The sequence below is a fragment of the Ornithodoros turicata genome, chromosome 5 (assembly GCF_037126465.1).
Source record: "Ornithodoros turicata isolate Travis chromosome 5, ASM3712646v1, whole genome shotgun sequence".
Classification (NCBI taxonomy): domain Eukaryota; kingdom Metazoa; phylum Arthropoda; class Arachnida; order Ixodida; family Argasidae; genus Ornithodoros; species Ornithodoros turicata.
The window spans coordinates 74,185,097-74,211,135 of NC_088205.1; the positions used below are offsets into that span (position 1 = coordinate 74,185,097).

General features: G+C 45.1%; 1 protein-coding gene across 1 annotated transcript in view; it reads left to right on the forward strand.

Annotated features, from left to right (window-relative positions):
* Nucleotides 1–203: 203 nt before the first annotated feature.
* LOC135394794 (E3 ubiquitin-protein ligase MYCBP2-like) overlaps nucleotides 204–26,039 on the forward strand; it is a 55,711-nt gene continuing 29,875 nt past the window's right edge. Inside the window, exons 1-37 of the mRNA XM_064625779.1 lie at nucleotides 204–708; nucleotides 826–889; nucleotides 2,881–3,280; nucleotides 3,983–4,203; nucleotides 5,038–5,185; nucleotides 5,252–5,373; nucleotides 5,450–5,506; nucleotides 7,042–7,138; nucleotides 7,245–7,309; nucleotides 7,739–7,880; nucleotides 8,023–8,099; nucleotides 8,758–8,962; nucleotides 10,710–10,877; nucleotides 10,958–11,107; nucleotides 11,853–12,087; nucleotides 12,979–13,175; nucleotides 14,002–14,220; nucleotides 15,686–15,808; nucleotides 15,902–15,983; nucleotides 16,534–16,648; nucleotides 17,557–17,791; nucleotides 17,862–17,940; nucleotides 18,388–18,462; nucleotides 19,277–19,596; nucleotides 20,342–20,469; nucleotides 20,539–20,630; nucleotides 20,716–20,850; nucleotides 20,952–21,035; nucleotides 21,111–21,207; nucleotides 21,268–21,460; nucleotides 22,652–22,962; nucleotides 23,888–24,181; nucleotides 24,242–24,337; nucleotides 24,888–24,983; nucleotides 25,091–25,300; nucleotides 25,388–25,519; nucleotides 25,649–25,827. Of these exons, the coding sequence (XP_064481849.1) occupies nucleotides 548–708; nucleotides 826–889; nucleotides 2,881–3,280; nucleotides 3,983–4,203; nucleotides 5,038–5,185; nucleotides 5,252–5,373; nucleotides 5,450–5,506; nucleotides 7,042–7,138; nucleotides 7,245–7,309; nucleotides 7,739–7,880; nucleotides 8,023–8,099; nucleotides 8,758–8,962; nucleotides 10,710–10,877; nucleotides 10,958–11,107; nucleotides 11,853–12,087; nucleotides 12,979–13,175; nucleotides 14,002–14,220; nucleotides 15,686–15,808; nucleotides 15,902–15,983; nucleotides 16,534–16,648; nucleotides 17,557–17,791; nucleotides 17,862–17,940; nucleotides 18,388–18,462; nucleotides 19,277–19,596; nucleotides 20,342–20,469; nucleotides 20,539–20,630; nucleotides 20,716–20,850; nucleotides 20,952–21,035; nucleotides 21,111–21,207; nucleotides 21,268–21,460; nucleotides 22,652–22,962; nucleotides 23,888–24,181; nucleotides 24,242–24,337; nucleotides 24,888–24,983; nucleotides 25,091–25,300; nucleotides 25,388–25,519; nucleotides 25,649–25,827 (5,804 nt within the window). The 5' untranslated portion in view covers nucleotides 204–547. The remainder of the gene's footprint in view (nucleotides 709–825; nucleotides 890–2,880; nucleotides 3,281–3,982; nucleotides 4,204–5,037; nucleotides 5,186–5,251; nucleotides 5,374–5,449; nucleotides 5,507–7,041; nucleotides 7,139–7,244; nucleotides 7,310–7,738; nucleotides 7,881–8,022; nucleotides 8,100–8,757; nucleotides 8,963–10,709; nucleotides 10,878–10,957; nucleotides 11,108–11,852; nucleotides 12,088–12,978; nucleotides 13,176–14,001; nucleotides 14,221–15,685; nucleotides 15,809–15,901; nucleotides 15,984–16,533; nucleotides 16,649–17,556; nucleotides 17,792–17,861; nucleotides 17,941–18,387; nucleotides 18,463–19,276; nucleotides 19,597–20,341; nucleotides 20,470–20,538; nucleotides 20,631–20,715; nucleotides 20,851–20,951; nucleotides 21,036–21,110; nucleotides 21,208–21,267; nucleotides 21,461–22,651; nucleotides 22,963–23,887; nucleotides 24,182–24,241; nucleotides 24,338–24,887; nucleotides 24,984–25,090; nucleotides 25,301–25,387; nucleotides 25,520–25,648; nucleotides 25,828–26,039) is intronic.

The window sequence follows — 26,039 nt, forward strand, 5'->3', positions numbered from 1 at the left end:
TGATGAAGCGTCGTTCACCACGCGAAAACTTGCACATATCAAGTGTATATATCAAACTTAGAAAGCCCCCCCTGGCTACGCCCCTGTGCAAGTCTCGCTTGACATCTTACTAACTGAACACGGGTCCTGACCTGCGTTGTCTTCTGCTAGCGACTCAAAGCCATTTCGCCAACTCTAGAGACTCCTCTCCTGCTGCGTCTGGCCACATTGTGTGACGTTTACTGGTGCCGCTGCTCTGTGATCGTCCGTGTTTTCCGGAGGATTTGGAACGCCACAACCTTAAAATCGAAGGATTTTCATCAAAACCCGGGCGCATTCGCGCCGCTGGCCCGGGGCCACCCGAAGGCATAATGCAAGTTCGGTAGTTGTGGTGAAATATGTCTCAAAATTGCGTCAAGCCCTCTCGGACAGCGTCGCATCTACGCACCGAGTCTAGCCGGCAGTGATGTGCTTGTTCGAGAAGCATCAAGATTTTGACGTTTTGTGGTGTATATTTAGATTGAAAACTTTAAGCTTTTTCTAGGTAGGGCTTTAAAAAAGTAAAACCATGGCAGCATCAGCCGTGCAATTCGTTCAAGTTGGGGCAAAACCGCAGTTCAGCAAGCAGTTCAACATGCGTCGGACACTTCCGCACGCATGCTGTATCGACGTCAGCGAAGGTACATTGCAAAAAGAGTTCCACGAGATGTTCAGGATGCCCGTAGAAAAGTAAGTGAGCCTCCCAATATGAGTTATTGGTCGTTCGAAGCCAACACGAGTAGAAACGGAAATATTGTGTTCACTTCCTACTGAATTTTTTACCATCCTGCATTCGCGCTTTTCCAGAAAAAAAGCAGACAAGAAGAATAAGAAGAAGGCCAAGAACCTCAAAGAACGACGGAAGTTTAAGGTGAGTTGAAATTGGGAGATAAGTGAGATAAGCAATGCACGAAAGTGACATTAACGTGTAAAGATTTGGCTATGTGTATTTAAGGCGAAAAACGTGTATGTATGCTCGTGTTCTTTGTCGTTTCTTCATTCATCACAGCGAATGTTTCCTTATAATTTTATGTCTGGCACATCATCATCATCATGTTTCCTATACGACAATGACCACTAAAAAATGTGCTGGAATTTTGCGCAAAATTACATCCTTTAATGGGTGCTGTAATGGTACTGGTGCACGCACAAAGGTTCAAGCACGGGTCATTCTGACCAACAGCTCTACATATGTAATGATGTGGTGGTTAATGCAGATCTTACGAGGTTCTCGGGAATCTATACCTGAATGGTTATTCCTGTAATAGCACTATGCCACACGTAACTAGGGTTGCTTCCTGCCCGGATTTCGCTCAGACAGTTAGGAAGTTCTAGTTTTGTGTCGCATGTCTGGGTGAGAGCATGATCCGGACGGAAAATGTTCCGAAATAAGGAAGGCAAAAGCAGATGTAATTTTGAACAACGTGGAAGTTTGGGATTGTTCGTATGACATATTGTATCTGGAAGTGCACCGATTGAACACCAACACAAGACAGATGAGGAACAAGATGTACAAGACGGGCTTGTTGGAAGGAACCGTTTGTTGTACGTCTTGTCTTGTGTCGATGTTCAAGCATTGCACTTTGGGATACACACCAGATGTGATTATAGCGCTTCTTGACACCGTCATCATTTCCAGAGAAACACGTAAAATTAACACGTTTGCATAGAAATGCAAATTTAACTTCACCACAACCTGCAAACTGTTTTACGAATTCACGAAACCAAACTGTTGCTTCTTAGAGACAGGAAAGTCTAACAAAACATACCAGTTCAAGTTATATGACTCTGCCTGCTGTTATGGTATGCCAGATGAGTAGATTGTCTCTGTGTCGACGATAAATTTTGCTCACCGAATTTGTTCTCTCCCCTAACACATCCAAATGACGGACTACCTAGAGTTCATAGATTTAAAAACATGCAGATATATTACTTTAACAAAGGGAAGGTAACACAGCTTACCACCAGCAAACCCCACTATAGTCATGTTCAACTTGAGAAGGAAAAGAAATCTAGTCCGTCAGCTCTCAAAATATTACTGCGCCGTAGATAGGATGGCTGCACACAGAGAGGCCACGCTCCCTCCTGTGCTAGGTAATGTAATCCATCATACTCACTCTGCTTCCATAGCAGAAAGTGCACTTTGGCGGCTGATGGCGCATGGTGGCGCTGCAGCATTTCTCCTGGCGCGCTATTGCGTCTCCTTGTCTCCAACGGCGTACGTGGTTGACAGACCAGATTTCTTTTCCTTCTCAAGTTGAACATGACTATGGCGGCTCAAGGTCCTGAATTAACGTTACCTCGATCGCACACTCTTGTGATATCCGCTGAGGCACAGGTGCTCATGCGTATGTAGTACACCACTGTAAAACTGAAACCAGTTGTGAACGTACAATTTGTTCTTCTCGTTTACCCAAAAAAAAGCTACGATGCTCCGCTGGATAAAATTTTGCATCTGGTCCCTGCACGTAGCTTACAGTTGAATCTCTAATCTCGCCCAAATCTCACGATCAGTCAGCTGCTCCAGGCAGTCCCTGTAATGTTGTGTTCGTTTATTGGGCTTGAGCAACTCGAGAGCCGAGATGCCCCCGAAAATGCCCGGGTGCAGCCCTCGTGACGTCATTGCCCTGGCAGTGACTCCCGTTCAAAAATTCGAGGAATCAACACTAAAGGCGCTAGAAAATAGACACCCAGCGGCTCTCATCTCTATGCGAGCCACTAGGAGTCGATGACGTACGACGACACTCACACATCACGACTCATGGATCGCGAGAGTTGAATAAACGATCACTTCCAAAATGTTCCGTATTTATTATGTCGTAGACAGAGGTCAACGCTTACTTTGAATCCTTCCGCGCGCAGCAAAGCAAGATAGCCGACGTTCAGCCGTGGAGGGCACCGGTCCTGGAAATCCGTGGCAACCCATCCCCCTTTGCAGTATTCACAAACGTGCGTCAGTGCATTCTGGTCAAACATCTCCGGGACTCTGCGTGTTACTTTTACTGGGCGTCCCTCACCTCACACCGGGGGTCGACGGACTCCGATTCGGACACCGAGCACGACGGAGGAGCAGAAGGCGCAAACGACGAACCGCGCTCCATCTCCAAGATGGTGGGCATCGGCCTGTGCAGCATGTTCGAGTTGATGCGAGAGAGTCGAATGACGCAGCCTACTTTGTGTCTTGCTGTCTTACGAGCCTTGCTCGACGTTTTGCAAGGACAGCAACCTGAAGGATTCAGGACAGAACCACCAGAAGTCATTGGTAAGTATGTTTGTGTGAAATCTGAAGGGGTACGCCCCTACTTATTGGTCGCATATCGCTTGATTTTTGTTACGGTTCTTTTGCATCGATAATTCATTGTCCCTCTGGTGGGATGATTTGATTGCTTCTCAGCACCAAAACATGTTGCAAATATGAGACTAGAGATAGCGTTGCATTATAGATAAGATGTGTGGTTCTCAGTGTTTCACACTTTTTGACACTGGGCACTAAAAAGTTTCCACGTTACTTCGTGCACTGTAAAATGTCTATTTTTGAAGACAAACTTTGAAGTGATTGCAAGTGTGCTAAGAACAGGTAAATAAACGAAGTAAAAACACTGCAGAAGCACGGTAACAGGAGTTCGAAAACAGTATTCAATGACATTGCAGGCTACTATTATAGCAGTACTATTCCTAAAATCTGAACATAGTGGAGCAGACAGTGGCACACATGCAGATCGTTCGCATACCACATGCACCAGTTGCACCAGCCACTGGTGCTGGTCTTGCGGCTGGGTGATGAAGGTAACTGCCTTCTGCGCACAGACCGTTGGGACACCCGGGGTTCGAACTCTGGCACCAAATAGCTGTCTGGGTGCAGCACCCAGGTGCTTTCTGGGTACCAGTCTTCAAGGCCAAGACTACCTTTGAGACATGTAGTCACTGCTGTTTTTACTTAGACCTTTGTGTTGAAACCCCGCAGACAAACTCTACGACCTTCTACTGGATTTGGCAACTGCTACACCGCCAGTGCTGGAAGCACCTCACACGAGTGACACGGAACAAGTGTTATCCCAACTGACATCGTATGCGTGCGCGTGCCTTCTCAGCCTTGTCGTTGCAAAGGGTGACACGGCCAAGCTACTTGGAGCGACCTCTTCTCTCCTGATGAGTCCCCGGAGCCTAACCTTAGACGAGATTCCTGTGAGAAAATTTCTTCCTTCGATACTTTTTTCATTTTTGCGTGAACCTAAGTTGCATGCAGTGGTAAGCTGACCAAAGAACTTAAACTACAGTGAGCATATCGTTCCAGTCTGGTGCTTGATGCCAGCAGTGTCATTCAGTCTACTTAAGCAGGTGCTAACAAACTGATATCATCCCTGACACAAACCACGTAGGATCCAACAGTTTAACTTACCGCTTAATATTGCTTCATAAAAAAATTGCTGCGCAGAGTTAATATGTTATGCGTAGAGCCTGAAGTCTTAGGGTTTTACCCAATTCTTCCCCGAAATTTCACCCCGAATTGAAGGTTGCCTCTTTAGGGTGAAACCCGGTTTTTGCCTGGCAAATTGCCCTCACTGGGATGTCTGTAGGAATGCACTAATTTACTTCTTTGGCAGAAAATTTTAGTTAGATCACCGTTTGTACCAAACCACTACAGTTAGTTTGAGCAGCTGAGCCTGATTTCACCCCGAATTTAGTATACTGGAAGTTTTTTTCACCCGAATTCGCATGAATTTAGTGCACATGTTTATTTACCCGATTTTTACCCTCCGAATTTAGAAAAAAATATTTCCTGAAAACTTCGGGCTCTAGTTATGCGGCATCGTAATAATATCGTGTAGGCAACATTTTTAAGGAAATGACCATAACGCACCTGCTCTATGTCTAGCAGACAGCTAGCAAGCAACTAGTTTAGGTGAAACAATCCCCTAGTTTTGCTTCAATTTAAACGAAAGCTAATTTAATTTATTCGTGGGTATTTGAGATGGTGATGCATCAAAGACTTAACAGCAACTTTCTATTCTGTTACAGACACCAAACATTCTTATAGCACTACAGAAAAGCGTACAGGCCGTTCTACTCGGCAAGACAAGGCGTCCCGACTGGCTGACACACGGTGTGCCGTGGGCAGCACACTGCCAAACATTTTCGCTTAAAATTCCAAAGCTTCCCGGAACAGGTAAGTCAGGGACCACAGTACAGTGTGTCGCACATTTTGACTCATGCGCCTGTCTGTCTTTGCCAGCAAAATCAGCATCGTCGATATCATTACCACAGTGCTTCATCACATTGGATGGGAAGTTCTTGTATGTCTTCAGGCAGGGAGTGCTGCATAAATTTGGATCTGGCTTTGGTGGCACTCTGAAGGTATGGTACTCCTCATGCTCATACAATACAAGATCCTGCACAGTAGAGTTTGAGATGATAATACTGTGATTTTCAGGGCGAACTGCTTCAGAGCCAATCTGTAGAAGGTTCTGGGTGGATAGGAGTGGTACAGGTAGGATGAACTTTGGAAACCAATGAAATATTGCTGTGCGTTTGACTGGTGATGATGTGCAAATATTTCAGATTATAAACGACTTTCTTAATTCTATTCTGGGGCTTCCGTGCTGGAACTTTTGCTTGTTGGATTGTGCACGTTCTAGGACCGTCCATTGATACGAAGTGTCTTGACTAAGTCTTTAAATATGGGGTGCTGTGCATCAATAAACTAATTAGCCTTCATAGGAGTCGTGTATCATAGTTACCAGCACCTTGTTTGTTGTGCCTAATCCATTCATTAGATAAGACCACAGTCATGTCTCGCTTATCCGGAGTTCAGATATCTGGAAAACATGTTATCTGGACTACACTGTCGGGAACGAACCTGCTACCATTGGATTTTGTCTCGGTTATCCGGAATTCGTTATCCATATCCGGACAGCAAGTACGGGGAACAATCTTCCAGGTCCTGTGGGTAATTCTGATTCGCATATCCGTAAAAGTGTCAACGTCCTCTGTCCGTGCTCCCTGGCACGTGCTGTGTTCGCGTTATTACAGAAAAGGGTCACATCTCACGGGGACATTCTGTACTCGCTGTTTGACTCCCCTATCTTCAGACGTCATTTCCTTTTGATGTGAGCGGCCACATGGCAGAGATGGTAGACGATAAGCGGAAGAGGTGCCAGGTACCCACAGGGGGCAAGAAATCCATATGTAAGGGTCAATGTCCAGGCCGTCCCAAAACATCGCTTTGTCGTCTGGCATATGCCAAAGGCATTTGCAAAAAGATAAAAACATGTGCGCGGACAAACTTTCTGTGACATTACCCTTCTTTGAACCGCAGGGTGAACCAGCGGGTGCCCTAGCTGTTACCAAAATTCTGTCACACGCGTGCGTACCATTTCAAGCAGCTCACTTCGCATTAATTTTTGAAGTAACGATCGTGGCCTTGTTTTCTGGGCTAGAAAGTGGTCTCCCAAATTTTTCGGGTTTCTCCTGAAATTTGCTTGGTTCGGTTATCTGGAAATTCGTTATCCGGACGAAAAGGGACGACTCCCGAGGTGTCTGGATAATCGAGACATGACTCTAATTAGATAACTAAAAACATAGTGCAATGTGGCAACAAGCCTGTGTTCAGGGCATTGGCATGTTGCCACGTGATATTTTTTTGCAGTTTGCTGGGTTTTATTTTTGGACTGAAGTGCATGCATGCAGAATAGAGAGAGAGAGAAAGTACCTCATGTGTACCTATGAGTAACCTTGTCGGAAGCCTTTCGGTGGGGTACTTCTCAAGGCACTCTACAATTTTCCAATTGGCACCTTAGCCTTATACCAGTAGTTTAAGTGTGAGCTAATTAGTCTTATATGTACAATTAATTAGGCACTAAGAAAATGCTGGTGACTACGACATGCAACTGCTGACAACAAAGAGTTGGTTTCCTTTGCAGTAGACCATTCATTCTTTTCTTTTTTTAAGTCTTCGTGCATGTTAGCTGCGACACCATGTGTATGTTGAGTGCACCCAGTGAGGCGCGATGCTCTCTTTTGCAGGGAAACCTGTACGTTCATCGTTCCACGCCATTAACATGCGAGTTTCTGAAGGTAGACACAGAGACCCTAAAAGTCAAGGAAGTGATAGAACTACATGGTGAGCTCAATGCACACAAAATTAAAATCAGTGAAGCTTTATCTGACACAGAATGCAATGAAATTGTGTGGGACTACATAAGCTTCGATCTGCCTTCCTCTTACAGAAAATGGCAGGAATGCGTTTTTCAGTGATGGCGATTCCCTCGGTCTCATAACATCTTCCAAGGACGTAAGTGCACCTCTTTCGGCCTCGTGCGAAGCATGACGGTAAATGAAGCTAAGCTTTCCGCAGTCTCGAGTGTAGCATGGAACTAGGACTGACCCAGGCTTTTCATCCTAAAGGGTTGTTGGGGTATCGTAGGGGTGTTTGACACCCGTATCGGCTGGCTATACTGCCATGTATCAAGTGCAATCCCGTTAATTTGAACTCTAAAGGGTCTGCTGCGGTACAAGGGAAGCTTGTAAGATTGACATTTATTGGCATTTGATACATTAATGGTGGTGAACACATTTTTTTTCTGTTGAACGTAGAAATTCATAGGTTTGAATGATAGAGGGCCTGAATAGTTGACATAGTAGTAATTGTTACTTTGATACACTTCTGTAGTACTGCAAGGCATTATTCTATGCCGTCATCATTTTGGGTTCAACTTTTCAGGACAGCTTCGTGATCAGAATGTACAAACCCTCGTCGTCAGGCTTGTCATGCACAACAGAACTCAACCTGAAGCTGGCGCGCAAGTGTGTACAGGTCTTCGGCTCCGGGATGTTCTCTGAGGATGCTGGAAACCACATGCTGAGTGAGCCTCACCTCATTCTGTTCCTTTGTGATACTTGCATGCTTGGACCACCAAGCTCTTTGCTGAATAGACTAAGCGTTAGTGCACTTTATATGGTAAGAATATGGCAGACATTTTTTTTTACAAGAAGTTATTGCCGCAGATATGGGGTCGGACGAAGATCCCGTTTCCATCATGTGCGGAAAAGACTTTGCCCTAGCCAGGACGTCGCCTGGAAAGGTGTGTACGACACTGCTACGTCCTCCCGAGGCCCCGTGTACATTTCTACCAGATTTTTTTCTTATAATGGTGTCCTGAAGCTGAAGGAACAACAAGGGAAAAAGCAATGCCCATATCTTGCGCAATTACAGTAATTACGTCAGAAATTAACGTTCATTTTTGTGGACTCTGGGTTGATTGTTCTATCCTAACCGTTTCTGAAACGGGGCTTTAGAGTTCCAAAGTCTGTCGCAATGCACACGAATATTCGGCCTCTCCAGTTTTTCGAAATGTAATGCTGATGCAACCCATTTTTCCTTTCCTGGTGTGCCCGAGTCATTACTGCGCGCACAATTTTCCACACTAGGATACTACTGAACTGCCAAAAACCAACTTACTTTGCCTCGTGTTGCCGTCGGTGGAAGAGCTGCCATTTTGACGATCCTTACAAAAAACAAAACAACGCGCCATCAGATTGCTCTCAAAACTGGCAGAGGGCTGCACTAGTTGTCCATCTCCGTGACGAAACGCCTCTTATTTGTATCCGCTTCGATCTGATGTGTTAGAGTGGGATTTTCGTTGTCCGTTCAGACGGACGAACTTCCCATTGCGGGGCCTCAGGAGGATGTGTATTTCTTGCTTCCTTAAGTTGCAATGGCCTCATTCGACGACATCGCAGATACTTTACACCGGCAAGGCCCAGAGCCTCGGAATCAAACAAGGGGGACCCCCGTTCGGCAAATGGGCTGAACTCACGGTCACAAAAGCTCCCAAGATGGTGGACTGCTCTGTGGGCCACGACGGACTCCATGCACTGCTGGTGGCCGAGGATGGATCCGTATTTTTCGTAGGGATGGCGCGGCGTGGTGAAGACGGTGATCAAGGTCTGTAATGGAACTTTTTTTTTTGTTTTCATCAGCCGTCAAGTAACTGGTGGTTAAAGCATTCCTTGAACAGTTACATCATGATACCGAGAAAAACTTGTTTAAGGACAGTGCCTTTGCACTCCAAATACCGCATTTACTTGCGTATAAGACACACTTTTTAAACCCAAAAACTTCTTGCCATTCAGCGGGGCCATAACTTAAAAACCCGAGACTAGGGGACTTTTTTAAGTTATGGATCTATACCACCAGCTTGCTTGCTACCTCTCTATCCTCTCGTATTCAAAGGGTGTGTTCATTACGGGAGAAGGGGGGGGGGGAATTAGAACCCAACGCTTAAGGTACATTTAAGTCCCATTTTATTCCAATATGTGTGTATTTACTATGCGAGTAAATACGGTACTTACGACTTATCTGTAATTCCTACATGAAGATATAGCAACAGACAAGTTGGGTGTTTTGGGACTACATAGTGCTGAGCTGTCCCTCAAAGATTCGCCAGCCTTATAACACATGTGATGTGCTGTGGCATTTGTGGCATTTTCAACTGGAGTCTTATATTAAAACAAGAATGAGTGGAAAGGGAAAAGCAGTAGCACCCCCCACTCATGCAGCATTTTTAGTAGTGGCAGTCTGACATTCGGAACGCATAAACTGTCTCGAAAACTTTCCAACCAGAAAGATATGCAACAACAACAACAACTTTGTTTGAATAGTGATGAGTGGGGAGTTTCATCACCAGGGGCGATACTCGACCCCACTGCCGGCGGTAATGCGGTGAAATGGAATAATGAGTCGTCTCGCAGTGAGGACCGAAGATCTACAGTGTCCAGAAACTTTACTTAAAAAAACTTCACTTAGAAATGCTTTTAGGGCCGAGCGTTGGCGGGTTGGATTTGGCCATGGACCAAGTAGAGAGATAAGATGATACTTTTTAACGTAAGGACGTTTGGTTTTGGTTAGTTTGGGTCCTGTGAGGTTAGGTTAAGCCCCTTTGCTTGCAGTTCACCTTGATTTCGGCCATACCACGTGACTCTAGCAACTGTAGGGTGGATTTGGGGGGACTCTGAAACGATTTATTTTTAACGGTATATTTTTAACATTGGATTCCTTAGCGTTTATATTTAAACGGGGATATTTCGGCGATTATTTTTGTGCATTTATTTTTAAGCGTATATTCTGGGAGATATATTCTTAACAGTGGGTACTTATGCGTTTATTTTTGAAAGATTATTTTTAATGGTTTCAAACGTTTCAAATGGTTCAAACACCCCTAGATTATAGCGACCATATCATACAGACCCCTTCCCTGGCCGCATTTGGAGGCTAGCGGTGGCGCTACTTATCGGCCCGGTTGTTGCTTACTCAATTTCTACAGTACATGTACTCTGTACTTTAGCTTACCATAGTATTTTTGTACAAGCGGTAGATGTCCCACGAGAGACCCTTCCTTCGAAAGTTGATTATCATCATCATCGCACGCGTTTTCATAGGAACTGTCGCTGTCGTCTGCTACGGTAATTGTCCACTTCTGCATGTTCAAAATTCAAATTTCCATCGTCCAATCGTGATGAGATTTCGCGAGCCGATAAGTAGCGCCCCTAGTGGATCGCGCGGACGGGCTCCCCATTGGATTTGCCGATTATGACGTGGTCGCTATAATCTGGTAGGTCGTGGTTTCAATCTCATTTTGTGCCATAGACTCACCTCTTATCACATGACTCATGGAATTCTGTCAACCACGTAGGCAAGGGAAGACGACAGCCCAAACCAACCAAACCAAAGAAAATGTTCAAGCTCGAGGGACAGTGCGTGGTGTCGTCTGCCTGTAATAACGGTACGAGCGCCGTGGTCACAAGAGATGGGGAACTGTACATGTTTGGAAAGGACGCCACTCACGCCGAGCATGCAACTGGTGCGTATAATGCCTGCCGTGACGGCTCTAACTTCTTGGCTCGGTTAATTAAAGAGGCATTGTATGAATGAATACTACAGGTCTGATGGCAGACCTGAAAGAGGTGACTCAAGTGTCGCTGGGAAAAGCCCACGCTGTGGCCATCACGTTGGAGGGCCATGTGTACACGTTTGGAATCAACCACAAGGGACAGTGCGGAAGGGAGTTCACCCATAGTGGAGCCAAAGAAGGTCAGTATTTAACGGTGTGAGAGTGTACAGTTACACACACAAGTCTTGTTGTAACGGTGCGGATGGTGACTAAGTGATGTGTCGACTAACTGTGCGTCAGTGATCATCACCCTAGCTGAGTTTTGGCTATGTTCATTTACGCTAGGCTGGCACTTTTGTGTTTGTGTGCCAACTGGGATTTGGTAACGAATTTTCAGTTCTTCATTTTATCAACAGGTTTTTCATGAAGGTAACTGTGACTGCTGTGCTATATTTCTTTGTGACTTCTTTTGTTAGTGCTGTTTTTTTCGCTTATGTGTGCATAGCTCTGTAGGTGTCTCATTTTATCTGGGAAGGTATGGGTTAGTAATACATATATATCTTCTGGTAACTTTCACCACATAATATGAGTGATTTTAGGAATGTTTCAACGTCGAGAAATCACATGTCCTAAGTTGAGTTCCGAAACTTGCAAAGTCAAGGTAATGTTTTTAAGATAAAATTAAAGCGGTAGCTTTATAAGGCCAGCAGTGTAGGTCTGTCTATGTCTGGAGAGAGAAGAAAACGAGAGAGAAGGGAGGAAGGAAGATGTTCCAGTGACACATATAAGACGGCCCTATAGAGCTACTATCACAAGCATATCTTATAGAATGCCAAACGATTCAGCCAACATTTTTGTTTAACTCTCATCATGTATTGGGTGGCTGCACAACCTGTTGGGATAGTTGCGATAGTTGACAATTTTGTATGGTTACGCATGTTTCAGTGCCAACGCTACCGCTGGCACTGTCAGCCCCTTCCGGTGTGGGAACCGCATCTGGTGGTACAATGGGAGAAGAGGAAGATGAAGAGCTGGAGTCTGAAGACCCAGAAGTAGTGTGCCCTCCAGGGAAGCACCGTTGGAAGCACAACCACTGTATGGTGTGCACTGTATGCGGAGAATGCACCGGCTATGGACCAAGCTGCATTGCCAGCGGGAGGCCTGACCGTAACCCAGGCTTGTAAGGTTTCTTTCTTGCTCGTTGTTTGTTGAGGCTGGGAGATTAGTCCAGCAAGTCCCTTAAAGGGATAGTTTGCTCTCCAAGCATCGATTTGTTAATTTCCGTTCCAGACAGCTCAAGTGGTATGATTTATTGTACAGATGGGCCTAATCCAGAATTTTCGCTTCTGCGAATCTTGAACCTTCCGAATCCTATCTTAAAAAAAAAGATTTTAAAACGCCAGGGGGAAAAAACGCTTCTCCTGAAAAGTGTTTTGAAGCAGAATTTGATATCTTTGTTTAACGAAAAACAATTTAAATAATAGTTCACTTTCAGGGGAAAACATGCCTATATACTTCTTCTTAAATATAATATACATTTAACATGTTGTTCACCGAACACAGGAAATGTACATAAACTCTCGAGACTGAATTCTTTCCGTAAGGCTATGAAACAGTCAGTAGCAAAATTATGTTACTTTTAAACTCATAAGTTAAGAGTTTGGAATATGAGTGCATGTCCTCGTGTGTTTCTGGGTTAGGCTTGGTGTCTTGGTAGTTGGGTAGCTAGCACTGTGTCGTGGTAGCTTCTCCGACTGGAAATTGGGGGAGAAGGTGTTCAAACATTGGTGGTGGTGCAGTCCTTTAGTGGAAGTGGAAGGTTTTCAGTTCTCGAGCGCATTTACACGCATATTAGAAATCTAGGATATTAAAAATATATTTTGCTTAAAGACTAAAGATGTGTTAGTTGATTTGTGTCAAGTACATGCGAAGTTATACTTTATGCGAAGTTATACAAGTTATACTAGAAACAAGAAGGTGTAATGAGATGGGTGGGGATATTTTTTCAAAAACAAAGATGTGCCATGTATAGTTCAAATTCAATGCTAATACATTTTTTTTTTCTACAAAGGCCTTGTGGATGTGGAGCAGGAGACTCAGGCTGCGAAGAGTGTGGCTGCTGTCGATCCTGTGCTAGAGAGGAAGATTACGAGGCAGAAGTGGCTGCAGCGTGGGCAGCTCCAGGTGATGCAGCTGGAGCAGCTCCGCCACCTGCCCTTCTAGACAACAAGCAGGCTGACATTATAATTTTTGACATGCGTTATGGTGGTAAGTTGATTATGTACAGTCCCTGATCGATTTTTTGGACCTGAAAAATTCTGACTTCGATTTTTTTTTACAAAAAACTGTCGAACGCCTCATAGGAATATCAATAACACCCCAGTGCCAGGGCGCACAGAATAAATGATACGACACACCACACTGACTGATGAACCAAGACTCACCAAGAGACAAACCAGAAGTTCTGGGATTTTATTAATTTTACTATGGATAACCGAACAGCCTAGTTTGTAGCAATCTGTGGCCTTATAGAACCAATGTATTTCTGCTTAGAACGTTTTGGAGTGTGTTTTGTGTACAGATTTTGAACTCCCACCTTGTTTAGATTTTCAGACTGCATTATTGCAATGCACATGCTTGAATACTGCACTTCAAACACATTCCAGCTGTTTATTTCCAGTTATGGGTAACATGTAGGTAAATGTTGTCCATTGCATGAAGTGGGGAAGATGTTATTACAGTAAATGTGCTCGGCGTGGATGACGACTGGAATGCATCCGCAATCTAGACCACCACAACATAGATATTTGCTGCCTCTTCAGCTTCGGTACCGTACTGGTATACCGGTACGGTCATCTTTGGTGTCAACAGTTTCAGCAGGTTGAAGTGTGTCAACAGTGTCAATAAAGTTAGTACAGTCGGTGCCAGTGACTGAAAATGTTCAGAGTCGGTAACTTCAGCAAATCATCGAAAAATGTAGCAATCTGATCAGCATCAGGATCGACAATGACTGGACATATTGAAAGCCTCGAGCCTTGCCAACAGTGAGTGCCACATGATAATGAAGTTGTAACCTTGAATGAATTTGTGTCAGGTCGTGCTGGGGCTCGATTAGAAGACAAACTGCGCCGAAGAATTGAAGAGTACCGCACCCACCATAGACGGAAACAAGCGATTCACGCTATTAAAGCTGGAGTTCTCAAGGGGGCCAGTGGAGTTGTCCTGGGCCCCAGTTCCATTCCACCGCTTCCATTCAGGGCGGCTCTTGGTGCAGATCTTCCTCACAAAGCTCCTTCTGGAGCCTTACTCACAGGTAAATTGCTCTACAGCCTTTTCTATGCTCAACACTAAGTCTGTGTAGGGTTGCCACCTTTCGGAGTGCAAAACGCCGGCTGAGGGAGAGGAGGTGGAATAGAGGGAGAGGAGGAAATGCTCGCGGGAAAGGGAAAGTGGGTGAGGGGTGGAGAGTATATATATATATAGAGAGAGAGAGAGAGAAAGAATGAGCGTACTCGCTCGAGACAAGAATGATTATCATAATAATTAATAACTAAGAAAACGACTTGTGACTGTGGAGTTGGGTCTGTGCTCCAGGTTTATTCAAGCTGTAGTGGAACGTTGAAAGGAAAACCCGGTAAAAACTCCTATGAAACGTGTTGGGCCACAAATACCGGCAAAAGGCTGCCGGTATCACCTTCCTACCGTCAACCGGCAGAGCGAGCAAATAACCGGCCCTGCCGGTATAATACCGGCCTGGTGGCAAGTCCGTGATGCAAGATAGACTGGGTGGAAAAGGTGTAGGTGAAGTCCGTCGTCGGTGACGGACTCAATGCCCCTTGCTATCTGCCTGACTCGATAGATTCATGAATACGACGGTTGGAAAACACGCAGACATTTTACTGCACTCTCATGAATGATACATACTATGAAACCAATGAAAGAAACCATTACCTAACCATTTAGGCGTTGAAGTGCTGAATCAGCTAATACAAGGGATCCGAACATCCAGATGTGTTGACGCTAGGATACTTGAAGAACGCGCATCAGCACGTGGCACACGCTTATATACTGTAGCGGTGCCGCTGTTTGCTTATGACAGTGGCGATGAGGCTGAATAAATAAACGGTTCGGCGCTCACGAGTATTTATCTTACTCAGAGGCAAGCTCTAAACGGGGTGCAGCACCAGTAACCTGTACGTAAAAACAATTGCAAAAGTATTGTTTTTATTTGTAACATTTTGTGTAATACACAGTACCTCAATAGTAATTTGACTGTGATTGGCTGCATTTTTGGCTTCCTGGAATTCTTCGTGGAATTTGGCTTCTGGCTTTCGCACTAGTGCAGGTACAAGTGCAGTTTCGTAGAGTGCATGATATGGAGTAGAAAACGTGTGTTAAAAAGTGATAACAACCGGGCTGTTTGGTGGTACATTCTAAAAGTGATAAAACCCCAGTATCAGGGGACACGGACAGACGACACACACAGCCCAGACGGACAGACGACAGTGCTTTGTCTGTTTCGTCTGTCCGTGTCCCCTGCACTTTGCTTTTATCGCTTTTGGAAAACGTGTGCTCTGCTGAAATCGCGCTGAACCTGACCTGATGAAAACGGAAACCAAGGAGCTACCCGTAAAACCGTTCTTGTTTTATTCAGGAAGAAATACATCATACTGGAACAGTTACGCATTAGCCAAAGAATGGGAATGACAGTGTGATTTGACAGGACAAACCTGCATTATAGTTACATGGTCTCGAATTTACTCTCGTGTTTGTTGCAGACGACGCTGTAGGAAGTGACCACGAGCGCGAGGCGTCGAAGCTAACATCTTTGCCTCCTGCACGTCTCTGTTTACCATGTGATAGCCCAGTCATTCAGGCTGCTTGCGGCATGCACCATACTGGTACGCGCCCTTCTATTAGACATTTGCTGACGTCCACCTTTAAAAATGAATGATTCTCAAGTTGTCCTTCTTTTGGCAACTGTTTGTTTTCAGTACTCCTCCTTCAGAATGGGCAAGTGTACACCTTTGGAAGCAATCAGCATGGGCAACTGGGCCAGGGAGACCTTCTTCTTCGGTAAGACCAATTGCATCAGTTAAAATGACAATAAAAGGATAGATGTGGTCATTCTTGTCTATCATTCAGCCAATTTTAAGCACTTAAAGTATATTTAAGGCAGTGTTTAGTAGTAATCTGATCATCTTCCATATCATATGACACATTTGATTGCATAGGGAACACACGCTTCTTGCTCGATGCGATTCATGGGGCACAGATTTTTCAGGTGCAGGTGATGCAACGAGAAAAATAATTCTACGTAGTGTGCCCGTGCACGCAGCTTTTGTGGTACTATTTACAAAAAAATGCGCTGCTCAATGCATTTTTATTGCACGTATGATGCGAGTTCGCTTTAATGTCAGTGCTGAATCACCTCACACATGCATGACATGATTGTGCTTTTGAAGGATATCCAGCAGCAGTTATGAAATGCTTCATTGGATTGGTTTTGAGTGATTATTATTCACCAAAATGAGACGATACGATCCCCGGATAATTTTTCCTTTGTTACAGCATGAGTCATGTTACTGATATACTGTTTATATATATAATACTGTTTATACTTCAGAGGCACCCCATCTCTAGTGCTGATGCCATCACCAGTAACTCAAGTAGCAGCCGGGAGTAATCATACAGTGATGCTAACTGCCACTGGTCAAGTGTACACATGTGGGAATTACCAGGTAAGCTTTTGGCATTGTCAAAATGTTGACTGTGAAACACCATGACAGTGACCGGCAAAGGAAGAATTGCTAGCAATGCACAATTTAATGGGAATATCAGGAAATGGAGCAGCCAAGTATTGAATTAAATGTGAACTATTCATCAGTGTGATATATTTGATTTCAATAGCACTTGAATCATTGAAATCTAGAATGAAATTTGAATAGAATACCAACTTTAATGGTAGAAGTGCAAGGGTGCAGGCGAGCTAGTACATTGTAAAACGGCGATAAAACCGGAGACACGGAACAGAAAAAAGACAACACGACACGTTCTCAAACACAGCAACCCATTTAATGACAGCCTACACTCCCAATAACCTCCTGATGGGAATGGGTTGTATTAAATGGGTGGCTGTGTTTGAGAACGTGTCGCGTTGTCTTTTTTTTCTGTTCCGTGTCTCCGGTTTTATCGTCGTTTTATACCAACTTTAGTCGGTCCGTACTCTAAAATTTGAACAGCCACATGCTACGACAATCGCCCATCAATAAATAGACCCTGATGTTTTCGGGTTGTATTTTTTCCAAATTCGGGGGGGTAAAATTCAGGTCAATCACGTGATCTCGAAAATTCATGCAAATTCGGGCGGAAAAATTACCATCAGACTGAATTTGGGGGTACATCGGGCTCCATTGTCGAATAAACGTTCGTTGTACAGCCTATCCAGAGTATCAGACGTTGAGATCAACCGTGTATTTTGTGAAAAATTTGTGTGTCATTGCCGTGAGGTGCCTAGCTTAGGTGCAGTTTTGCGGGTAGAAATCGGGTTTAACCCTAAACCGGTGATCATCGATTCGGGGTGCAAGTTCGTGGAAAAATCGGGTTTAACCCTAACACTTCAGTGTCTATCAATAAATCTTGTTTGCAGAAAGGACAACTAGGGCGAGGCCCAGGGGCCGAAGAAGGAAGGAGACGGGGAAACAGGGACGCTGGACCGTGGCACGCATGTCCCGGTGCAGTCCCGGGTATTGAAGTGAAGCAGGGTCGGCGTGCCACATGGGTGGGAGCGTCGGGCGACCACACGTTTGTCAAGTTGGACGAGTTCCTGACCAGCGCGAGCAGTCTAGCCCAGTGTAGCGTTGTTGCCAACAAGAACTGCATTGGTACGCATCTTGTCGGAAATTGTAGCGGGACCGTATTAACATCGGCTCTCTGTACCTCCTGCTTTTTTAGGAGTCATTCCAAAAGATACAGAACAAGTGTCCAAGTTCAAATGCCTCATGATCAACAAAGCCGACGGAACATGCAGAGGGTAGGTTGCTCTACCATCCTAGTGTGGCAATGCATCATGCATGGAGCCTCAGGTTTTCGGGAAATATTTTTTTCTAAATTCGGGGGGTAAAAAATTGGGTAAATAAACGTGTGCTCTAAATTCGTGTGAATTCAGGTGAAAAAAACTTCCAGTGTGCTAAATTTGGGGAGAAATCGGACTCAGTTACCAAAAACTAACTGTACTGGTTTGGTACAAACAGTGATGTAACTGCATTAGCTGCCAAACAAGTTAGTGTGCATTCCTACAGACACCTCCGTGAGGGGAATTTGACGGGTAAAAATCGGGTTTCACCCTAAAGAGGCAACCTTCAATTCGGGGTGCAAATTTGGGGAAGAATCGGGTTAAACCATAAAACTTCAGGCTCTCATCATGCATGACCTCATCAAAAATTGTGTTTTCTTGTTTTTGTTTTTTTTGTGGCGAAAGGTTCAACTCAGCAGAACAGATGGATTTCAAGAACCACGCCACAAGCTTTGACAGCGTCTACAACATTCTGTGGAGGTATGCTGCTGTGTTCCTACTTTTTAGGTTTGTTTTGCAAGAGCATTTTCTGATCCGAAAATGGCGCCCTGCTGAAGGGAACAAGAGCAGAACGTAACATATCCACAAGAAGCACATTTGAAAAATTTGGTATTTGAGTGTCTTTTAATGAAAATTTAATCGGTCAGTTTTATAAATTAATAAAACTAAATGTGTCTAACTGGTTTACTACCAATTAGTTAATTGATAATCACATTAATTAAATTTAGGTAGTTAATTTAAGTGTTCACCAAACTGCAATGCCAAGACGTTACATGGAATTTCTTGTGTCAGCCACACGAAGGATTGGAAAGACGTAAAAATGTAATGTCAAAGTATGCACAGAAAATTTGAAGCTCATTTCACGAGTAACAATGCTAAAAAATACTATGTTCTTACACTAGTGTTTGACTGGAGTACAGTTAAATTTAATCCAACTGTTTACTTTTTTAAATCTATGAGGTGGGATTCTGTTACAGGAGAAAAGAGTTCAGATCATAATGATTTCCATGCTCCACATCAGCGTATCTCTTACAGTTTTATAAACGTATCCAATATACAGGGTGTTTGCTCTAACATGTCCAGAAATTATATTTAAAGTGAGCGATAAAAGAAAAGCAAGTGGTACTTTTCTGCTACTTGAGTAAGAAATAGGTACTGCTTCACTAGTAGCACCTGTTTCTTAGTCAAGTAGCTGAAAAGTAGCGCTAGTTTCCCTTTTATCGCTCGTCTTATATAAAATTTCTGGACACGTTAGAGCAAACACCCTTCATACATTACCTTTCTTCGCTTATAGCTTGAATCAAAGAACACACGAAGTGAGCTACTACAGTGTGATTGCCGGTGAAGCCATTCCCCTGAGCACGTCCCTCGAAGGGCTGGAACCACCTGTGTATCGCCTGCCGGGACCCCTAGGCCCCGAGCTCTGTGTCCCAGGTGTAGCGGGGCACCCTGTGGGACGATCGCAGGCTGCACTTTACCTGCTCGCATGCTTGGACGTGCTAACTGCCGCACAGGAACGGGAGCTGCGGGTTCGTGATGATGAACAGGCCCGACATCAGGGGTTGTCCAGGGCTCACGCTCGGGAAGATTTCTCTGCCGTTAACCGCTTCGAGAGTGAGTAGTTCCACTGCATAGTTAAAAACCTACCATGATTGCCAAGTAGGACTGTGCAGATGTTCAAAATTTTATTGTGCAACGTGCTGTCCGGTGTTGCATCCTTCCGCGGACATCATTAACACTTTTTCGTGTACATGTTGTGTCCTAGTGGCTCTCGACGCGCGCCAAAAAATTCGTGTGGGTAGCACAAAGGATCAAAACAAAGGTCGCCCCCTTGTCTGTCGTGTGTGTTGTCCCCATACTGCGCCATCTGGTGAAGACGGAGATAACCCTTTCCGGCGCCTCACACCTTCGCTTCCCTTTGAAGACGGTCGGTCGTACCCTGGTTTTCTGCTGTTCACGACATTTCTGCTGCCGCTTCCTGCTTTGATGCATTATGGGCACCTCTGTCAACAATAGCGTCCTAGCCATTGAAACGGAAAGCGATAGACTTGGATGTTAAGTTAGCGATGGTTCTGAAGCTGCACCTGTAAGCCCAAAATGAACGTATATGAGTTCTGCTTTATACAAAGTTCTCTAGGCTTATACATATCTAAAATAGATGTTGCATTTGTGTTTTATATGCTGTATGTGAGTTCAGTTCAGTTATGTAACTACTTCCTTTGTATTTACTTGCAGCACGGTACGTGCCTTTGTATTTGCTTTGGTTTTAAAACTACTATCCGCAGCATGGTCCTACGATTGAGTTGAATTTCGCTCTCCTATATATTCTGCAGTAACATTGAATGATACAATCTTACAGGTCATGGAGGAGGATGGGGTTACTCCGGCCACTCCATTGAAGCCATTCGCTTCATGACCGACACCGACATCCTTCTTGGCGGCTTTGGACTCTTTGGTGGCCGCGGAGAGTACACTGCAAAGTTGCGGGTAAGAATGCATCGTGGGTGGCTTCTGAACCGGACCTTGTTTCCATGGTACTTCTGCTTTTTTTTCCAGCTGTTTGACATTGGTGTTGAAGGCGGGGAACAGGAGACGGATGGGGAACTGCTGGCGGAGACGGAGGAGATGCCGTACGAGTGTGGAGCAAGGTAAATTTTTTTTAAATGACTTTGAAATTGATCCTGTTTTACCTCGTGAACACAGATGCAGTTGATTTGCCTGTTTTTATCGCAGGCACAAGTACCCCATGCTGTTTGAGGAGCCCATCCCGCTGCAAGCGAACCGCTGGTACGTAGCCTGGGCTCGCATCTCCGGTCCGAGCAGCGACTGCGGATCGGGTGGCCAATCCATCGTCACAACAGAAGACCAGTAAGGACATTTTTTACGGCTTTTACGAGTCACAATACTTGGCAGAGTAGCAAGCAAGCTGTAGATTGCTAGAATTCACAATGTCGCCGTGTGGTACGCAGGGTGGTGTTCTACTTCAGGAGCTCAATGAAGTCGAACAATGGGACGGATATCAATGCTGGCCAGCTGCCTCAGCTTCTCTATCGGTGAGGGGTGGCATTTTAACCTGGTAAATGATGCGGGATTCTGAGCAAACAATTTTGTGATCACTTTGCCATTAGGGTCATCACCCCGGACATTCAGTCATCGAGTCGTCCCTCCGAACACTCTGAGCCCGTCTTGATTCTGAGCAATCGCTTCTCGAAGACGGTGACCCCCGTAAGCTGACGATATTCAGTTGTTCTACTGTCTTCTAATGATGCCAATCTGTGCTTCCAGGAGTGCTTTCATTCCTTGTTGCGTCTGCTGCGCTGGAGCTGGCAGAGCTTCAAAGGTGGCCTTTGTGATGCCATGGAAGGGGTTGGGTCTGCTGACAGAGCCCTACTGCTGGACCTTGGCCGCCTCCTGTACATTTGCGCAGCGTCACTTCATCTGCTTCGGATTTACATAAATGAAGTCTACACTGCAGGACGTGAGTCTGCCCTCTGGTTGCGCTTGTGGACCTTGAGCAGTATACATACTAGAGGTGCGCGAACATTGAAATTTTAGAATACGAATCGAATACGAATACAGGCAGTCGAACCTCGATATAATGAAACTCACGGTGGACCGCAGTTTCTTTCGTTGTATTGAACATTTCGTTGTATCGAATTGAAGGTCACGGATCGCGACGTTTGCGAGGGCTTGCGCTGTACATAAGCGTCGATAACTCCCGCTACGATGTGGAAAAGTTCTTTGTGAAAAATGACAACAACTACAAATACAGCGCAAAAGCAAGAAGACTGCAAGAAAGCAAGAAGACTGGCGGCATCCAATGAGACAGCAGGAGAGGCGTGTGCGTATCTATCGTTGGCTTGTGAATTTGGAACGGGTTGGATCGTAGTGTTCTGTATATGCCCAGCATGATGCGCACTGCTGAATTTTTCAATGCCGATTCACTGAATTGTAGCCCACAACAGTTGTCGTGAATGTTTACTGACAACATTTATCTTCATGTCCTTCGGACAGCAACACCAGTCCGCTTCACAGCGCGCACTATGTTTTTCACCGGGACTGCTCTGTGGCGTGTCACGCGCGTGCATGCGCAGCATGGACTAAAAATATCGATACACGAGCTGAACCCAAGCAGCACAACATCTTTGCCCAACATTGGCCCAATATTGGATGAATATTGGGCCGGTATTGCCAGTATTGGGCCAGTATTGGGCAAATGTGTTGCGCTGCTTGAGTAGTGTCGTTCACTGCTTAGCGCCGAAGCAAGAAGGAATTCAGTATAATTTTGATTGTGGCTTCCTAACGGAATCAAAGTTTTGAATTATGATAAGAAATACGAAATTAACATAACGTGTAACGTAATTTGAAGTGAACTTGTTTTTGCGTTTTAGTGCCCGTTTAAGGAGACCAGAGATCTTTTTTTGGATGAGGGGCATTTTAGAAGTGCGGGGTAAAGACGTCAAAAGGGATTTCATATTTTTTTACGCAATCCAATTTCTAAAAGAGGTTTTTCCTTTGCCACTGACACATACTGCCTTCCAAACAGACAGCAACCATTCATTTGGTTGATCCTCAAGGGGCACTTGTAAACTATATGCAAGACGTATTCTCTCTATTCTGATGCCGTACACAGGAGGTAATAAATGTCTGTCCCGTTGTCACTCTCCAGCATTTGCCAAGAAAATGACCCCTGAGTCTCAGCGTGTCGCCGAGTGCATAGCAGATGCGAGGACTCTCCTCCAACTGATTCTCTCCGACCGTGGCAAGATCAGTTTGGCCGACCTTTCCCCTACAGACTCGCACCACAACTGCACTGATGTGGATGAAAGTGGTGCTTCCTTGCTAGAAACCTGCGTTGCGATGCAGGCCACACTCCTGGATGAGTGCGACATGGCATTCATGTCGTGCTATCACGCCTTCTACCCTAGCACAACGCTCAAGTGGCGCGGTCTTTGTGACTTGCTGCTTACTCTAGGCAGGGTAAGCGACTTAAATTTACACTAACGATGGGCAAGTGCTCAGCATGTTGAATGCAAATGGAGTGTCTCGTTACCGGTATACGATCCTGTTTTGTAGCCTACGGTTTCCCAGAATTTGTCTTTTTTAATGTCTGGGCTTTTCTGGCAAATACAGGACCAAGCAAGGAAAAGTTGTTCCCTTTGGAATTCAATGTACATTTCCGCATTACCCAGCTGTTGCCATCAGGACATGTTTGCATAGTTTATCATGGTTAATACTACAAGCAGTTGCTGCATAAAGAGAGGACACATTGGTATAGTTGTACATTGTTATGTTTGTTTATCATTCATATTATTTATTATTAATAATTGAGGCCATGTGTTTTCGGGTTTTATGTTTTTTTGAAAATCGGGGAGGGTAAAAATTGGGTTTTATTTCAGGAGCCGTAAAACGGGGTCAAATCAAGCAGTTTGAAAAAAAAAAAAAAAAGAGTGCTTTTCGCACTTTTGATTAACGCAAGATGCGGAATAGCTGTGTTGAATATGCAGTGCAAAGCATTCTGCAGTGGCTGTACTTCTGGCTGAATTGGAACTCTACCAAGTTAATTTTCTAGGGTTTTCAGGTTTTACCCTAGGTGACAATGATGCAAATCCTGGGGTAAAAACGGGTTTTACTTTAAACCGCAGGGCCCTATTCATAATGGGTACCTATTGTTGGACACATGCAGTGAAAGAAGGGCAGTGTTACATTGTAATGGATGAGGCATTTAAACATAGAGGGACAAACGCAACACAGGCCTCACAATGCCCAGTTCTTCAACTGCTGCCATTCAGTTGCAGAACAGTGTTGTTGTCTATGCTTGTGCTTATGCTGTTTGCATCTGATCTCGAGCTCATAACTTTTCCCCCTCTATCTCTTTCCTACCATCTCTCTTTGTGCATGCTAGCAACCATGCTCATCAGACACGGGTACGAGCGATCGCCTGCTAGCAGCCGTGCTTGCCTCTCTGTGCTCCCCAATTGTCCGTCTAGTATCCTTGCTTCCTCCGTGCCTGGACCGAGACGTTCGCCCTTCGGAGGGAACCAGCAGTGGCGGGGCAAATTCTTCGCCTTCCCCAGAAACACCTGTTTCGGCTGGAGGAGACCTTGTCCCGACTGATCTGATTGTGGTGCAAGACTATGCTCCAGACTCTTCCATGCTGTATCCCGTGCTGGTTGACACAATGAATCGCAGGACAGATGTGAGTATGTCCTACTCTGTTTGTGAAGCGTAGAAATGCATAGACGTTTTGCGTCTGCAGAAAGAAGGACGTCGGCCGGGGCCTTGCAGTTTTCGTGAGGTCTTGCAGTGCCTCCTGGACATAGTCGTCGGCCCTGTACATAGTATCTTGAAGAATGTAAGTGATATTCCTCAGACAGTGCTCACCGACCTACCAGATTATAACGACCATGTGATACGGGTTACCCATGGGACCCATGTCACACAGGTCATACAGGTCATACGGGTCATACGGGTCATACGGGGACCTCGTCGGCCCGGTATTGCTTCCTCAATTTCTGCAATACTTTGTACTTCGGCTTTCCTCAGTATTTTTGTACAAGCGGTAGATGTCCCATGAGAGATGCTTCCTTCTAAAGTTGACTATCATCATCATTTTACGCATTTTCATAGGAGCTGTTGCTGTCGTCTGCTACGGTAGTTGCTCGTCCGCTTCTGCGTATTCAAAATTCAAATTTCCATTGGGCAATCATGACGTGGATCTCGCGGGCCGATGTGTAGCGCCCTAGTGGATCGTGTGGACGGGCTCCTCGTAGGCGTTGCCGATTATGGCATGGTCATTAAGATCTAGTATGTCTAGTATGATCTAATGGTCATTATGATCTAGGTCGTGCTGTGAGCATAGGAAAAGGAACTTGTCTCACGTGCCTCACCGTCTGTTCTTTTAGGAGCCGTTGAAGCACTCTAAAAAGTTGGTGTCTAGTACGTGTGCATTCCTATCAGCGGTCGTAGCAGAACTTTCCTCACAGACCATTGGTTGTGTGGTAAGGACAAGAAGGCTTTGACAGGCCTTTCTCTTGGGAATTAACATTTTGCACATGCGTCCAGTTATGTAAAAGTGACTTAGTTCACTTTTTCTGATCCATCACAGGTGGACGTGCAACGCGCTACGCGGCAAGCACTCCACTGCACGCCGTCACGGTTCACACGTGTGAGCCAGAATCGCACGTGGAACACCGGCAATGGATCGCCCGATGCCATCTGCTTTAGTGTCGACCGTTCCAACATTCTTCTAGCCGGAGTCTGCATCTACGGAGGAGTGGGCAATGAATGGCATTATGAGCTTGAGCTTCTTGACGATGTAAGTGTCGTTGTAAAGCGCATTTCAGCGTTCTCGTGTCTCTGCGTCGTAACTCATGGTGCCCTGGAACTTCCGTGCACTTGACAGAGTGGAAGTGGGGGTGATCCTTCACACACACAGCGCTGGAAGACACTCGATGTCACACGAGGCACCTTTGGACCAGAGGACTGCTATGGCGATGTTGCTGAACTCAAGTTTGACAGGCCTATTCCGATCAAGGTCTTTCTCCGCATTCTTGCTCACTGGACATCAGCATACATTGTTGCAAGACCATGAAATTTTGCACACAATGAACGATGCAATCTGAAAGGTTTGTTTTAGCTAACTGTGTTCTCTGCTTCCGCACAGGAAAACGTCAAGTATGCGTTACGTCTCCGAAATCACGGGGCTCGCACCAACAACGGTGATGGCGGGCTCACGCAAGTGAAGGGTCCCGATGGCACACTGTTCACATACAGTGACTGTTCACTCAGTTTCAATGGCACAAACCATACGCGAGGTCAGATACCGCAGATTCTGTACTACAGGTAAGTGCAGTATTACTGTTTGAGGCAACTTTTGAGTGTTGAAGTGCTGACTGATTGATAAAAGTATTAACCATTATGACTTGTCAACTTTTCAAGCCTGCGAACAGTGCATTTTCCACTTCAAAAGTGACACTTTGAGACGTACAAATTTTTTTATTGATATTTTTCTATCTTTGTTTTTCTGTTATCATTTAGACACCTAAGTACTTGAT